General features: G+C 39.4%; 1 protein-coding gene across 1 annotated transcript; it reads left to right on the top strand.

The window, feature by feature from the left end:
* The first annotated feature begins 396 nt into the window (after positions 1-396).
* Positions 397-15,383, top strand: OSTC (oligosaccharyltransferase complex non-catalytic subunit). The gene is made up of 4 exons (XM_049885551.1): positions 397-589; positions 6,108-6,201; positions 7,385-7,582; positions 15,021-15,383. The coding sequence occupies exons 1-4, from the start codon at positions 451-453 to the stop codon at positions 15,037-15,039; spliced, it is 450 nt and encodes a 149-aa protein (XP_049741508.1). The 5' UTR covers positions 397-450; the 3' UTR covers positions 15,040-15,383.
* The last annotated feature ends 449 nt before the right edge of the window (positions 15,384-15,832 follow it).

Here is a 15,832-nt window from a genome sequence, read left to right as displayed (position 1 = left end):
GTAGAAAGTCACAGCTTTTCAAACCCTCTCATCCTTTCTTCAGCTCTGGAGCGACCCACGTCCAATCAGCTTCTAAATCCTCTGCGCCTGCCGGTGGGCGGAGTTCAGAAAGGACGCGGTTCGCTCTGCTCCTCGAGCTTGGCCACGTCTGAAGACCTGCAGGTCCTAGAAGAATCATAAATGACGTGTTTAATTCATTAGCCATAAATCCAGATCTCTTTTCCAGATTAAGTTTAAAAGGATGAATAGTATTTAATAAATAAATAGTATTTAGTCATATCATTTATTGTTCTATGTAGTTTCTTCTTTTCCTCTGTGGGTAAAATACCCATATAACTCTGCCTCCGAGCTTTAAGGACCCTCGCGCACGCGCCGGCGAGAGGGAGGGCGGGCCTGTTTCCGGGTGGCGCTTTGGGTTTGAGGCCGAGTGCTGCCTCTGCCGCCACCAACATGGAGACTTTGTACCGAGTCCCGTTCTTAGTGCTTGAATGCCCCAACCTGAAGCTGAAGAAGCCGCCCTGGGTGCACATGCCGTCGGCCATGACGGTGTACGCTCTGGTGGTAGTGTCTTACTTTCTCATCACCGGAGGTAACTCGGGCTGGCTGGGGCTCGAGAGGCGCTGAGGCGCGGAGAGCTGGCCCGCCCGGGGAGGCGAGTCTGTTCCGCTGACTCTCAGCCCCCGGGAAAGCATCTCTCTGGTTCTTGTATTTTCTGGCGGGTGGGGGAAAGTGCTTGGGCCCCAAGTATTAAAAGTCCAAAGATTTTTTTGCCGGCACACCCTGCCCTTTTGAATCTTGAGAGAAGTGTGTTCCCCGTGTCATTTTGAATCTTGAGAGAACTCGTGTTTTCTCTCTCATCGCCTTTCTTTTCCTTCAAGCCTCATATCCCAGGGATCCGAGTCGAAAATATTTTCCAAATCCAGATTATTGCTCCTTTAATTGCTTGCTATCAAGTTGTTTCACAAGGGTTCTGGGAAAGTCTTGTCTGGCCCACTCCGCTTTCCTGATTGTCCAAGAAAGTGTGGGACAATACATTTATCATTGTGTGTGGTCCTTGGAACTTTGGAAAAGGTTCTACAATCCTTAGTTTTGTTAGCTCATCCTCCAGGGTCCGATGTTAGTTTTTGCCCTGATCGACTGTACATATGGGTGAAATTTTCCGAAGACACGGTTTCGATAAATATTTGAGATTGGGAGATGAGATTTGCAGAACATACTGTATTTCAGAGAGCAGAAGTTGCGAACTTGAAGAAGGAAAATAGCATTAGTATTAAACGCTTGTGAATTACCATCGTATTCTGTTCTTTTCAAACAGAAAATTGCAAAGGGGCGTTACTTTGCGTAGTGGTGAGTTGGCAATCCGACTAGTCTTTTCAGAGCCACCACCCTTTCAAGCCACAGTTCAGGATTTTTTCAGGACGATGGCACTGTAGGAAACCGTGATGGGTAGTGGTTAAGAACTGTGGCTGCTAACCAAAAGGTCAGCAGTTCAAATCCATCATGCGCTCCTTGGAAACCCTATGGGGCAGTTCTGCTCTGTCCTATAGGGTCTCTGAGTCAGAATTGAGTCGATGGCAATGGGTTTGGTTTTGGTTTTTGGATGCTTTTGTACTTTTAGATTTTTGGAGAGTTGTACTTAATTTAGAGACTTTAAAATTAAAGCTCTGCAGGCTCAGGAGGGCAAAAATGGTTTTGCTTTTAGTAACCATATACATCTTTACTTTTTCATCGATATTTTTGAGTATAGTTGGCATTGAAGAGGAAAGAATCTTAAAACTGAGAGGACTTAGTTCTAGATGGTACCTTTGAATTTATCACCCCCCCAAATGTGTAATACTGACAGTTTACCTTTGCTCATTTCAATAAATTACATTTTAAATAAGTTTTAAATTGATATTACTCTACTATTGGCATAACATTTGCTCAGCACATTAGTAGGTGCTGTACTGAATAAATGAAATTAAAAATGTATGTGGTTTTTCTCTAAAAACTAAATTATGGAGTCTTCATTAGCTTTCATCCATTAGTCTCTTTCCTGAAACCCTTGCCTCCCCTGGTGCCAGAACCTTTACAAGAAGCCTCACAGTTTTCATTCTGGCCATTTTTCCCTGTTTGTTGTTGTAATGGGAAGACTCTTGCCACTGCCCCAACCATTGGGGGAAAGTGGAAAGGACACCTTTTAGTGGCCAAGGCCATGAGGTGTCTCGTTCAAGGAGTCGGTTTTGCCACTGGAAAGGAGTCTCTTCTAAAAAACCGTGAGCGTGCCTTTATAAATAAACAATATTTATTGCTGAGAAATATTCAGCAAATATTTATCAAGTCCCTATTAAGAAGCCCTGGCGGTGCAGATGGCTATGTGCTTGGCTGCTAACTGATAAATTGATGGTTCAAACCCACTCAGCTGCTTTGTGGGAAAAAGACCTGGCGACCTGCTTCTATAAAGATTGCAAGCAAGAAAGCCCTATTGGGCAGTTCTCCTGTGTCACGTGGGGTCACTATGAGTCGAAAATGACTCAATGGCACCCAACAACAATTAAGTACTAGGCATGGTAGTAGTTATTGGGGATGATAGTGAACAATAGATAAGCACCCTGCCCTCATGAAGCTTTAGTGTCATAGTTGAGATATGTTAAAAATCATGAATTTTTTTTTTCCTTGCAAATTACCACAGATGCAATGAAGGAAAACATGAGGTTATGAGAAAATAATGGGAGTTGGGGGTTATCATTTATTTAGATTAGGGTGTGGTTCCTGAGGAAATAATATGTAAGCTAAAGGATAAAGGATTGGGGAGGAAAGAACATGCCAGGCAGAGAGAAGTATGGACGAATGTAGGTTCAAGAGATCAATTAATGCCTTCTTCAGTAGCCTTAGACTAGACTAGGTTGGTGGTAGTCTAGATGGAGGAAAATAGAATAAAAGACATTTTGGAAGTAGATTCAGTAGGTCTTAATGATGGATTAATTGGGTGTAGGGGGAGAATGAAATGTGAGGGAATCCTAAAGGTTTCTGGTTTGAGCATCTGTGTAAATGAAAGTGACATTTACTAAGGTTAAGGAAACGGAGTGTTTTGGGGGGGGGCATGGCGAAGTAGAGGTTAGGAGCCCTAAAAGTCTCTGTTCTTGAGTAGCTTGCATCTAATTCTAATGTGTGTTAATGTTCATTTTTTGAGAATCCTTGGCACATTGACAGTCATTGACATATAGAACTGAAAATCCTGGGAGTGAATGAGCTCAATTAGGGAGAGAAGATAGAGAAAGAAGACGACAGTGTATCAATCCCAGAGGAACTTCACCATTTAGCGGTTCTGTAGGGAGGAGATTAGCCCTGGTGGTGCAGTAGTTAAGAGCTGTGGCTATTAACCAAAAGGTCAGCACTTCAAATCCACCAGCCGTTCTCTGGAAACTCTCTATGAGGCAGTTCTACTCTGTTCCTGTAGGGTCACTATGGGTCAGAATTGACTCCATGGCAGTGGGTTTTTTTATTTAGTATAGGGAGGAGATTAGGTGCCCTGGTGGTACAAAGGTTAAGCACTTGGCTGTTAAGTGAAAGGTTGGCAGTTTGAACCCACTGAAGGAGAAGAGACCTGAAGATCTGCTCCCATAAAGATTACAGCCTAGGAAACGCTGTGGGGCAGTTCTACTCTGTCCTATAGGGTCATTATAAGTCAGAATCAACTTGACAGCACACAACAACAGAGAGGAGATTTAGCTAGAGAGATAGCAAGAAAACTTGAGGATTGTCACAAGAGTCATGAAAAGATGGTTTAATAAACTAGATTGAGTGCTGCTGAGACACCTCCTAAAATGAGAAAAGTGTTCATTGAATTTAGCAACGTGGAGATCGTTACTGACCTTACCAAAACCAAAGTAGTTGCTGTTGAGTCGATTTCAGCTCATGGTAACCCCACGTGTGCAGAGCAGAACTGCAGTCCATAGGGTTTTCAAGGCTGTGAGCTTTCTAAAGCAGATAATCAGGCCTTTCTTACGAGGAGCCTCAGGGTGGGTTTGAACCACCCACCTTTTGGTTAGTAGTTGCACATCTAACTGTGCTAACCAAAGACTGCAGGAACAATGTCAGTGGTGGAAGAGCCAGATGGGGGTGAGCTGAAGAATGAAGTGTACGTGAGGAAGGGGAGACGACACATTTTTTCAAGAAGGAAAGCCTGACTCCCTTTCAAAAAGGAAGCACTGAAATAGGATGTTAGTTGGGTGGGTTTGGAGTCAAGGGAAGGTTGAAAATACAGGGGAGAGAAGAGATATCCATAGGAGCAAGGTCCCTGAGAAGGCAAGAGGGGATAGGATCCTGACAAGCCCTGAAAAGATTGACAGGAGGAGGGACTCTTCCTCTATGGTAGCTGAAGGGAAGGAGCTGAGGATGGATGCTGGTATCAGGAGTTTATAGATTTGGTGGGGGAAGATAAAGGAATTCCTATGTGATTTTTTTTTGTGTCAGTCACGGGTGAAGAAGGCACAGGCTTGTAGTGCTTAAGAAAAGCCAGGGGTGAGGAAGTTTGAAAACCCATGGAGGAGGTAGAGTAGATGTTGAGAATAGGAGATTAAGAAACATCACAACATTGATGGACAAGTGCCCATTTGAGTTGTTGGTCTTGACCCTAGTGTTGCCAGCCTACCTGATGGTGTGATTTTAAAGTGTCTCCTTGTTTTACATTTAAGTTAGGAAGTTTCTCTAGTTATCTCTCAATTTATAGAAACAAATTTCAAGCATATGTGGAACATTTTTTCCCAGCGAAAATAAACCTGTTGCAGTCTAGTTAATTCCAACTCATAGCAAACCTACAGGACACAGTAGTACTGCCCATAGGGTTTCCAAGGAGCCACTGATGGATTCGAACTGCTGACCTTTTGATTAGGAGCTATAGCACTTAACCATATGCCACCAGGGTTCCAAATACAGCCTTTAAATATTAAACCTCCTTTATCGTAGAGTCTTGAGTATTAGAAACTGTATTGCTACTGAATGAATTTCTCTTGTGAAATTCCTACCTCTTTTAGAGATAATACTGTTTTACAAGTCATTCTCTAAAACATTGAGTTGAGCTTCTCCATAGTTTATCAAAATGAAGCTTAGGAGCTTAGTTGGGCCTCATTTGATTGTAATAATACAGTCAAAGCAGTCCTATTTAAATACAAATGAGCCTTAGAGACAAATGAAAATTATAATCGTATTTTAAAAATTAGGACTCGTAGTACAACTGGACTAAACCAAAAGCAAAGAAGTTTCCTAAATACAACCAAATGCTTCGAAGGCCAGAATAGCAGGGATGGGGGTCTGGGGACCATGGTTTCAGGGGACATCTAGGTCAATTGGCATAACAAACTATATTAAAACGTTCTACATTCCACTTTGGTAAGAGGCGTCTGGGTTCTTAAACGCTAGCAAGCGGCCATCTAAGATGCATAAATTGGTCTCAACCCACCTGGAGCAAAGGAGAATGAAGAGCACCAAAGACACAAGGTAAACATGAGCCCAAGAGGCAGAAAGGGCCACGTAAACCAGAGACTATCAGCCTGAGACTGAAAGAACTAGATGGTGCCCAGTTACCACTGATCACTGCTCTGACTGGGGACACAGCAGAGAATCCCTGATGGAGCAGGAGAACAGTGGGATGCATATCTTAAATTCTTGTGAAAAGACCAGGCTTAATGGTCTGAATGAGACCAGAGGGACCCTGACAGTCATGGTCCCCAGACCCTTTGAAAGCCCAAGATTGGAACCATTCCCGAAACCAACTCTACAGACAGGGACTGGTCTGAACTATAAGATGGACAGTGATGCTGGTGAGGAGTGAACTTCGTGGCTCAAGTAGACACAGGAGACTATGTGGGCGACTCCTGTCTGGTGTCTAGCTGAGAAGGAAGAGGGACAGGAGCTGGTTGAATGGACATGGGGAATACAGGGTGGAGAGGAGAAATGTGCTGTCTCATTAAGTGGAGAACAGCTGGGAGTGCACAGTGGGGCGTGTCTGGCTTTTTGTATGAGAGACAAACTTGATTTGTAAACTTTCACCTAAAGCACAATAAGTAAATTAAAATAAATAAAAACTAGGACTCTTATTTTAATCTGTACTGTTGTCTTCGATGTAGGAATAATTTATGATGTTATTGTGGAACCTCCAAGTGTTGGCTCTATGACTGATGAACATGGGCATCAGAGGCCAGTAGCTTTCTTGGCTTACAGGTAAAAGTCTTTTGAATGATTTGGTGGTGGGAAAAGAGGTGCTGGAGAATCCCTGCTCGTTTAAAAATAAGATGAAGTCACTGGGTTCGGTCTATGTTTAGACAACAACTGTTTTAAAATGCTGAATTTAGAGATGGCAGGGAGTGGGGCAAGGACAGGAGTAGAAGTATATTAACGTTCTTTTTAAAAGAATGTCAAGTGTTTCAAAATGATTAATGTGACCACCTGTTTAAAGGAAGACATCAGTTTAAAATGCACTTATAGACTGTTTTGGAGGTCAGCAAACTATGGCTACCTGTTTTTGTAAATAAAGTTTTATTGGAACAAGCCATGCCCATTTGTTCACATACTGTTTATGTACTGTCTATGGTTGCTTTTGAACTATAGGGCCAAGTTGTATAGCTGTGACACAAACCATTTGGCATACAGGCTTAAGATATTTACTGTCTGACCACTTGACAAAAGCTTGTGGACTCCTGGACTGTATCATTAAATAAGAAAAATAATTTTCGAAACTTAGGAGTTCAGTTTCAGCAATGAAATGACATTCCAATGTGGTTTGGTTTACCTGAGCAATGCTTATTGTATCGGTTTCTAAAGCCACTCATTATCTGTTTACCTAAGCATAGCTATGTATTTGTATTTACATTAATGGTATTAGATGCATAGAACAGTCCTGGAAACTTGTGAAACTTCAAGAAACATTTCTAACTAGTTCAAAACTAATTTGAAGTCAATGGTTCAAATTTAAAGTAGCATAAAATTTTTAAAAGCTGAAGTAAAGTTCTGAGTAAAGGATTCATATATATGAAATGAGTTTATTTTTCACGAATAATAAAATTATAATTGTTGATTTTTATTAGACAGTTGTGATAGTTAAGGTTTTAAAACTTTTTTTTGGAACATGAGCCCCATGAGAACAAAGATTTTTGTCTCTTGTTCACTGTTGTAACCCTACCACCTACAGCTGAGCTTGATGCATGTGTAGTAGGCTCTCAGTAAAAGAATGAATGAACGAGTGATTGTCCAGAGGTGTAGTAAAATAATCGTAAGGGTAAGAATAAAAAGTTAGCACAAAAAGTTTTCGTTACCAAGTAGGAGTAGGAATTTCAGTCTGAAGGAAAAAAAAACATTTTTCTGTTAGTTTTTATTGTTTTGCTAAGGTCTTTCCTTTGTTTTTCAGAGTAAATGGACAATATATTATGGAAGGACTCGCATCCAGCTTCCTGTTTACAATGGGAGGTTTAGGTTTCATAATCCTGGACCGATCCAATGCACCAAACATTCCAAAACTCAACCGATTTCTTCTTTTGTTCATTGGATTCGTCTGTGTCCTGTTGAGTTTTTTTATGGCTAGAGTATTCATGAGAATGAAACTGCCGTAAGTAATCAACAATTTGTGTTACAAATTAGAAAAGTAATGACTTGGACGACATAAAATCATAGGAGATTTAATACAACCCTCATTTAAATAGATGAAAAATCCAGAGACCCAAAGAAGTTTGTGACTTGCTGAAGGTGATAGGTAGGTAGTAACGAAATTGAACTTCTTTGAGTCTTTTTAAAAATTGTTATCCCAATTTATATTTGTGAGAAAATTCATTTATTTTGCCTCAGCATTTTTAATTTCTCTAAAGTGATTTTGTAACATAAGGATTTCAGTTAGGTAGGGAATGTTTTGAAGGATTAATGACTGCTGCTTTCTGAATGTTGGCATGATGAAAACCCATTCAGTCTAGCGACAGGAGAGAATACTTACTGCCTCTAAAAGATGAGAAATGAAGTAGGTGATATTTTTTCTAGAGCATTTTGATTCAGAAAACTAATGATTTCTCTAGAAGAAAAATAAATGGATTTTTAAGGCAGCTTTTATAATTCATTTAGGATCATCGATTTGAAGTGCAGACAAGCCTAACTGTATTTCTGTATACTCTTATTTCACCCACGGATGCATTAATAACTACAAGAGCTTTGAGCAAACATACCTATACAAAGATTAGCTCTTAGTAACTTCACTTATTAGGGAGTACATTAAACATCAGGTGTCACCTATTCTGATTTCTTAGAACTGATACTTATTTTATTTTAGAAGGCAGTAAAATGGAATACAGGAATGTGTTTGAATTTCACAATTTCACTCCTTCTTTGGCTTAACCTGCCCATTGCGTGTAACAGATCTGAGGTGGAATGGGCAGACTTTCTCTAGAGACTCAGAAGTGCTTACCCAGCAATCATGTTCACTTCCTAACCCTAGCGGGCTGGGAAGAGAGAGAGCACAGTGTTCTCTGGAAGCTGAGTATCGATGTGGCTTTATAGCTTCCTCAGGCTTTCTGTTCATGACTCTTATGTTTGTCTGGGGAAAGCGATTTTGGCCATTGGCTAAATTGTACAAAGACTTAAATATCCCAGTCTCTTTTTATTCCTGTTTTTTCTGTTCCTGTTGGAAGTAAGTATAGGCTGATAAAATATACTGATATGGAAGAGACTAAGGGTTCCTTAGCAGAACAGAAAAAAAGAGGAGACTAGAGAGGATAAAGAGGCTATTTAAAATCAATGACCAAAACAGAAGGAACCTTTAGAGGCATCTATCAAAACAGAGTGGGCTTGTTGAGCCCATAGAACCAGATTTGTTCTCATTCTGCCAAGCATTCTCATTCTTCCTTGTACTTTTAGCTCCTCTACCAAGGATGTGGGCATATTAAGTAAAAAAAAAAAAAAAAAAGATGTTTTTTCTTTTAGGAATCCCTGGGTTTTGCACACGTTTGTGTTCGACTACCAACTTAAAGGTTGGCAGTTCTAACCCACCCAGTGGCACCATGGGAGAAAGGCCTAGTGACCTGCTTGCGTAAAGATTACAGCCAAGAAAACCCTATGGAGCAGTTCTACTCAGTAACACATTTGGGTTGCCATGAGTTGGAATTGACTCAACAGTAGGTTTGACTTTCTTTTCCTGGTTTACTTAGGATGTGAGCATGTTCAATAAGAAAAGAAAAGTTTTTATCTTCTAGCTCAGGGATTTGACTTTTAGGATAATCGGCGATAACTGCTGTTTACAAAAAAGTTTTAGAAAGTGTTTCATTCTCTGGATTGTCTCTGTCTTACTTTCCCAATTATTTCTGCAAACATTTGTCTCCTTATCCTCATTCAATAGGGCAGTTTCCAAGATTGTTGACTGAGTCTAAGCTTGGGGGTAGGAAATACGGTATACTCTCTGGGTTTCAGACATTATCATAAGACCTAGCTAAGGCTGATGCATAGATCACGCTCAGCAATTGAAGTCTGAACGATGGTCTGAATAGAGAATTGCCATTTTCTGTAACTTCTGCAGGTAAATCTAGGATTTGAATTTTAAGAGGAAGGGATACGTGATTCTCTCTTTGGTATGATTTCTCGTCCATAACTCTTAATACCCAGTACCATGGGTATGGAGTGAGGAGAAACAGTGGACAATTTTAGGTAGGAAAGAGAAACAACAGTACTGCCTTCGCTGGGATATTTGCAGGCTCTGAAGAAAGTGATAAGCCAGGTCCTACATGTGACACAAAATGAGGCTTTGTTTATTACCGCCAGCAAAGAAAGACTGTGTCTTTATTCATTCACACACATTTTCTATGACATCCCAACTGTCTGATATATAAGAGGTGGAATAAAAAGTCATTTAAAAATACCAGTAATGACTGGTTTTTCCAAATCAAATAAGTTGTTATCACCTGGAACAAAGGATGGCTATCCTAAAAGATGCACTTTAATAACCTCCAGGACTGAGTTCTTTTAGCAAGGGGTGCTGTTAAAAAGGAGAGAACAGAAGCACTGAAATAGTACTTACTGGTTCTGTGTTTTTTCATTTATGCTTTTTAAACACCTGATGTTTCTTCTACTGATAAAATATTACTAATTAAAACATTTTTATCCAATTCCTTTTGAAGAAAAGTAGATGCTAATAAAATAGTGACTTGATTAACCATTTTGAAAGAACTGAAGAAAAAATTCAAGCCTCAAGTTGCAATATTGAAGAATTCAGTGGGCAAAATATCAAATGACTCAGGAAACATTAAAAGAAGATGGAAGAAATACACAGTCGCTGTATCAAAAAGAATCAGTTGACATTCAACGGTTTCAGGAGGTGGCATATGATCAAGAACCAGCAGCACTGAAAGAAGTCCAAGCTGCACTGAAGGCATTTGTGAAAAACAAGGCTTCAGGGGTTGATGGAATACCAATTGAAATGTTTCAGCAAGCGGGTGCAACACTGGAAGCATTCATTTATCTATGCCAATAAATTTGGAAGACAGCTTCCTGGCCAACCAACTGGAAGAGAGTCATATTTGTGCCCATTCCAAAGGAAAGGTGATCCAATAGAATATGGTTATCGGACAATATTGTTAATAATACATGCAAGTAAAATTTTGCTGAAGAAAATTCAAAAATGGTTGCAGCAGTACATGGACAGGAAACTGCCAGAAATTCAAGCTGGATTCAAAAGAGGATGTGAAACCAGTTATATCATTTTGGATGTCAGATGGATCCTGGCTGAAAGCAGAGGATACCAGAAAGATGTTTGCCTGTGACCTATTGACTATGCGAAGGCATTTGTCTGTGTGGGTCATAGGAAAGAATGGAAATTCAGAGCACTTAATTGTGCACACACGGAACCTGTACATAGACCAAGAGGCAGTTGTTCAAACAGAACAAGGGCTACTGCATGGTTTAAAATCAGGAAAGGTGTGTGTCAGGGTTGTATCCTTTCATCATATGTAGTCAGTCTGTATGCTGAGCAAATAATCAGAGAAACTGAACTACATATATTAAGAAGAATGCGGCTTTAGGGTCGGAGGGAGACCCCTTCACAACTTGTAATATGCAGATGACACAACCTTGCTTGCAGAAAGTGAAGAAGACTTGAAGCACTTACCAATAAAGATCAGAAACTATAACCTTCGGTATAGATTACATCTCAACATAAAGAAAACAAAAATCCTCACAGCTGGACCAGTAAGCAACATCATGAAAAATGGAGAAAAGATTAAAGTTGTCAAGGATTTCATTTTACTTGGATCCACAATCAGTGCCTGTGGAAGCAGCAGTCAGGAAATCAAACTGACATACTGCATAGGGCAAATGGGCTACAAAAGACCTCTTTGAAATGTTAAAAAGTAAAGATGTCCCCTTGAGGACTAAGGTGTGTCTGACCCAAACCATGTTATTTTCATATGCATGTGAAAGCTGGACAATCAATAAGGAAGACCGAAGAAGAATTGATGCCTTTGAATTGTGGTGTTGGTGAAGAATATCGAATATACCATGGACTACCAGAGGAATGAATAAATCTGTCTTTGACGAAGTACAGCCAGAATGCTCCTTAAAAACAAGGATGGCAAGACTTCATCTCACATACTTTGGACATGTTATCAGGAGGGACTAGTCCCTGTAGAAGGACATCATGCTTGGTAAAGCAGAGGGTGAGGGAAAGAGAGGAAAACCCTCAACAAGAGGGATTGACACAGTGGCTGCAATGGTGAGCTTAAGCATAGCAGTTATTGAGAGGATGGCACAGAACTGGGCAGTGTTTCATTCCATTGTACATAGGGTTGCTATGAGTCAGAACCGAGTCAACTGGCACCTAACAACAACCACTATTCACGTTTGTATTTAGCAGATGTTTACTATTTGATACAGTTACTTGGTGGGCACCATGAATAGTAAGTATAATTTTACCCTTTTGTCCAGGGCCATTTTACATTTGTACTTACGTTATACATAGTACTACTTTTCAGGGTTTTGTTGTTTCTTTCCCCCAGTATAACATGTCATTTCTCCTTGTCAATGTCTTGTTGCTGTTAGGTGCCACCGAGTCGGTTCCAACTCATTGTGACTCTGTGTACTACAGAATGAAACACTGTGTGGGCCTGTACCATGCTCACAATCGTTACGCTTAAGCCCATTGTTGCAGCCACTGTGTCAGTCCATCTCGTTCAGGGTCTTCTGCTTCTTCACTAACCCTGTACTTTACCAAGCATGATGTCCTTTGCCAGGGACAGTGTATACCTATTGTAATTTCAACCCTTTCTGTTTTCAATTTGCTGGTTCTTAATCTTGTGTGATTTGAGGAAAAAGATAACCAGCTATTAGATTGCATTTTAAATCAGGCCTGGCTGAAAAAGAGCTTAATGGCCTTGCTTTGTACCAGTCTTCTCTGGTGTTTGAAGGTCTTTTTCTTTGCTTCCAGGTTTGGTGTTATAATCCAGAAAATTCAGATTGTAGAAAGTCTGACATCTGAATATGCTAGGTTGTTTCCGTGAGTAAAATCTAGTATCCAAGGGTCATTTTTACCAAATGAGAGAGAGAATTTTATATAAAAACATTTGTATAGCCGCCGAGTACAGTGTGTAGTAGAAAGAATGAAGAATTTGGACTCCGATTTGATCAGTTCTGTGAACTTCCTCAGCTTTGAATTCCAAACCTATTAATGAAGCTAATATACCTCAGAGAGTTATTGTCAAGATTAAATGTGAAGGTGTTCTGTCAGCTCTCAAACATAATATCAGTGTTTATTATAAAGATAAACAGTCCTAAAAGTTCTGTGTTTCAGGTTGGCTTCTGGCCAGCATTTCAAAAAGAAGTAAATAAATTTTTACCGTTTCTAAAAGAAAAGGAGATTTCTGTTTCTAGGGCCATTGGAGAAGGTAGTGGACTCCTAAGTGTGGAGACTGGTGTTTTAGTGCCAGTTCTTTTCCTTTCTGGCCCTTTGAGCAAGCTACTTAACTGCCTGTATCGTCTCACATTCTTTAACTGTGAAGTGGGAATAATGTGTGCTTCACCCACCTTTTTAGGATTGTTGCAGGAATTAAGTACAATAACGCATGTCATAATATTTTGAGAAAGTTGTGTATCATTGCTAACTTAGCAGAATACCTACCTTACATACAGAAAGTATACAATGATTATTGAAAGAATGAATACCTTAAAGGTTAAATGGCAGATCCGTCATGATGGCGTCTGCTATCCCTAGTTGTTTTCTGAATTTTTGATTTACTTTGATTTTATTTACCTGTAATTTTACTGGTGAAAAATTCTCACAGACCTGAATGTAATAATTAAAGACCATGAAGATTTTATGGGCCATGAAAGGAGGCTAAATGATTCCAGGAGAAACCATAGTAAATGTGTTTCAACAAGTTTGTTTTTATGCCTTACCAAGAACTATATTAGTTCATTTGTTGTTTTCTTTCTTCCAACATGGTATTTTTATAACATTATAATATTTCTTAGTGTCCCCCCAAATTTTTCTTAAGATAGGACTGTATAGAAGTTCGGCAACTTTGAACAAGGATGTCTATTTAAGTAATCGTTCCCATCTAAAATAGTCTGACATTCCATGGATTTCACATAAAATATATCACACGCTGGTTACAAGGAAGAATACCATAACATATAACATTATTAAGAAATAAATGTCCACAGTGTGTGCTCACATCTCAGTGTATGCTGAGGATAGGAAACTTCCTAAAGGGCCCTGAATGCCTTTGTTGTGTAGTGTAAGCTAGTGGTTGGGTAAGCGCCACTGTATGATGCAGATCTTAGGGGGTAATTGCTAAAAATCTTGAACCTTTTTTCCCCCCTTGAGAGGCTTAGGTCTTAAAGTATCTTTTTTTGTGAAATAGTCAGGCATTGTAGTGGCAAATTATATGAGGTCTTCTATGTCAACATAGGAGCCCTGGTGGCGCAAACAGTTAAGTACTCAGCTGCTAACTGAAAGGTTGGCAATATGAACCTGTGCAGAGTCCACAGGAGAAAAGACTTGGCAGTCTGCTTCAGTAAAGATTACTACAGTCAAGAAAACCCTATGGGACAGTTCTGCTCTTGTCACATGGGGTTACTATGAGTCAGAATCAACTAGGCGACAGGTAACCACAACAAAGTCAGCATACATATCCAAAGAGTTTTTAAATATTTTTTCAGTTAATCTTTTTTGGGGACTGTGAGAAGTATCGGGCTTGTGCATTACATTTTTTTTAATCTCTTATGGGGACTGAGAAGTATTGGGCTTTACTTGTACATTAATGTCAGTTTCCCTACAGATTGCAGAATATTTTAGAATACTCATCATCTAAGTTTTTAGTCTAGGATCTTAAAAATTAGTTGGCAGGGGTGAGAGGAGGTGGGCATGATTATGAAAGGGCAGCACGGGGGATCCTGGTAGTGTTGGAACTATTCAGTATCTGAGATGTGATCCTGAATACACAGTCCAACACAGGTTGAAAAAACTGTGTAGAATTTAATAAGCCACACACACAAGTATACATAAAACTGGGGAAACCTGAATAAGTTCTGTGGAGTATATCAATGTCAGATGCTTCTACACACTCCTACTTGAGTGCTCAGAAGACTCACCTCCCAGACATGAATAGCTCCAAATTCTCCCACCTTCTCTTTTGCTAATATGTTAAGGTTTTTAGGAAATTCAAACCGGTTTCTTTCCGTAAAAAGTTTTGCATTTTTTTTTTTTTTACTCTAGTTATGAGAGCCCACAAGAAATTGATTCTTACTCTTTAACTTTTACATAAAATTTTCTTCACTTCTTTTTCTCCTTCTGTGTTGTTTAGCATATTGGTTTATAACTTTATGCCTTGTGGGGAAGGCTAATGGAACTGAGGCCTAGTAATTTGTTTATTTGGGGGATGGGAGGGGGTATGAAATAAGAACCATAATGAAGAATCACGCAATTATCTTTTCGGATTGTCTTTATCATGAAATTATTTGGACACTTGGAAAGGTTGCTTCATTTTTACTTTTTGTGTTTATAAATTTTATTTCCACAGGGGCTATCTGATGGGTTAGAGTCCCCTTTGAGAAGAAATCAGTGGATACTAGACTTGCTCCTGTTGATGAATTTTAAAGGCTCTACCAATCTTCGAATATGAAATGTGGAAAAGGATGAAAAGCAGCAGAGAAAGAAGCATCTAGTGAAAACATAGGAAGCTCAGGAAAGCTTGGATTAGAATTTCTTCTTGGTACTATCCAGAAGACAAGCTTATCACAGTATTTTTTTCCTGCGGACCTAGACTGATGTACCAATGATATTAAGTGGCTTTTCTTCTTAGTTTTTCATTCCTAAAAGAAAATATACTCCATTTTTACAACTATAATATTGAATAAAGTGATTATTTTTTACAGCCCCTTAACGTTTATTGGAGATGGCATTTCTGATTTTCAAACATTAATGTTAAATCAGGAAGCAAGATTCTATAAGCTGAGAACTCTGGACAACCGATCAGCTTTACATATGGTGCTTTGCCTTTAAGCAGTGTGATAGTACGTTATTTCAGATATGTGTGTAAGACTGTTTCCTGAACAATAAGATGTATGAAAGGAGCAGAAATAAATAACTTTTCTAAATAATACCTTTTGTATTTGTTTTTTAACTGACTGGTGATGAGTATTAATGTTTTGATCCATAATCATTGAGTCCCATGTTGTAGCTTTTTTTTTTTTTTTAATAGCTACTATTGGTAGCCTACGGTCTCAAAAAGTAGTTGGCAGGGTGCCTTTGAGGTAGCAAGACCATATCTCTGTAAATATTTAAGTCTAGGCTGAATATCAGAGTTGTAAAGGCCATTGTATCAGATGCACA

This window comes from Elephas maximus, chromosome 5 (assembly GCF_024166365.1).
Source record: "Elephas maximus indicus isolate mEleMax1 chromosome 5, mEleMax1 primary haplotype, whole genome shotgun sequence".
NCBI lineage: Eukaryota > Metazoa > Chordata > Mammalia > Proboscidea > Elephantidae > Elephas > Elephas maximus.
Note: the sequence above shows the minus strand (reverse complement) of the source record. Positions and strands in the feature narration are given on the sequence as shown.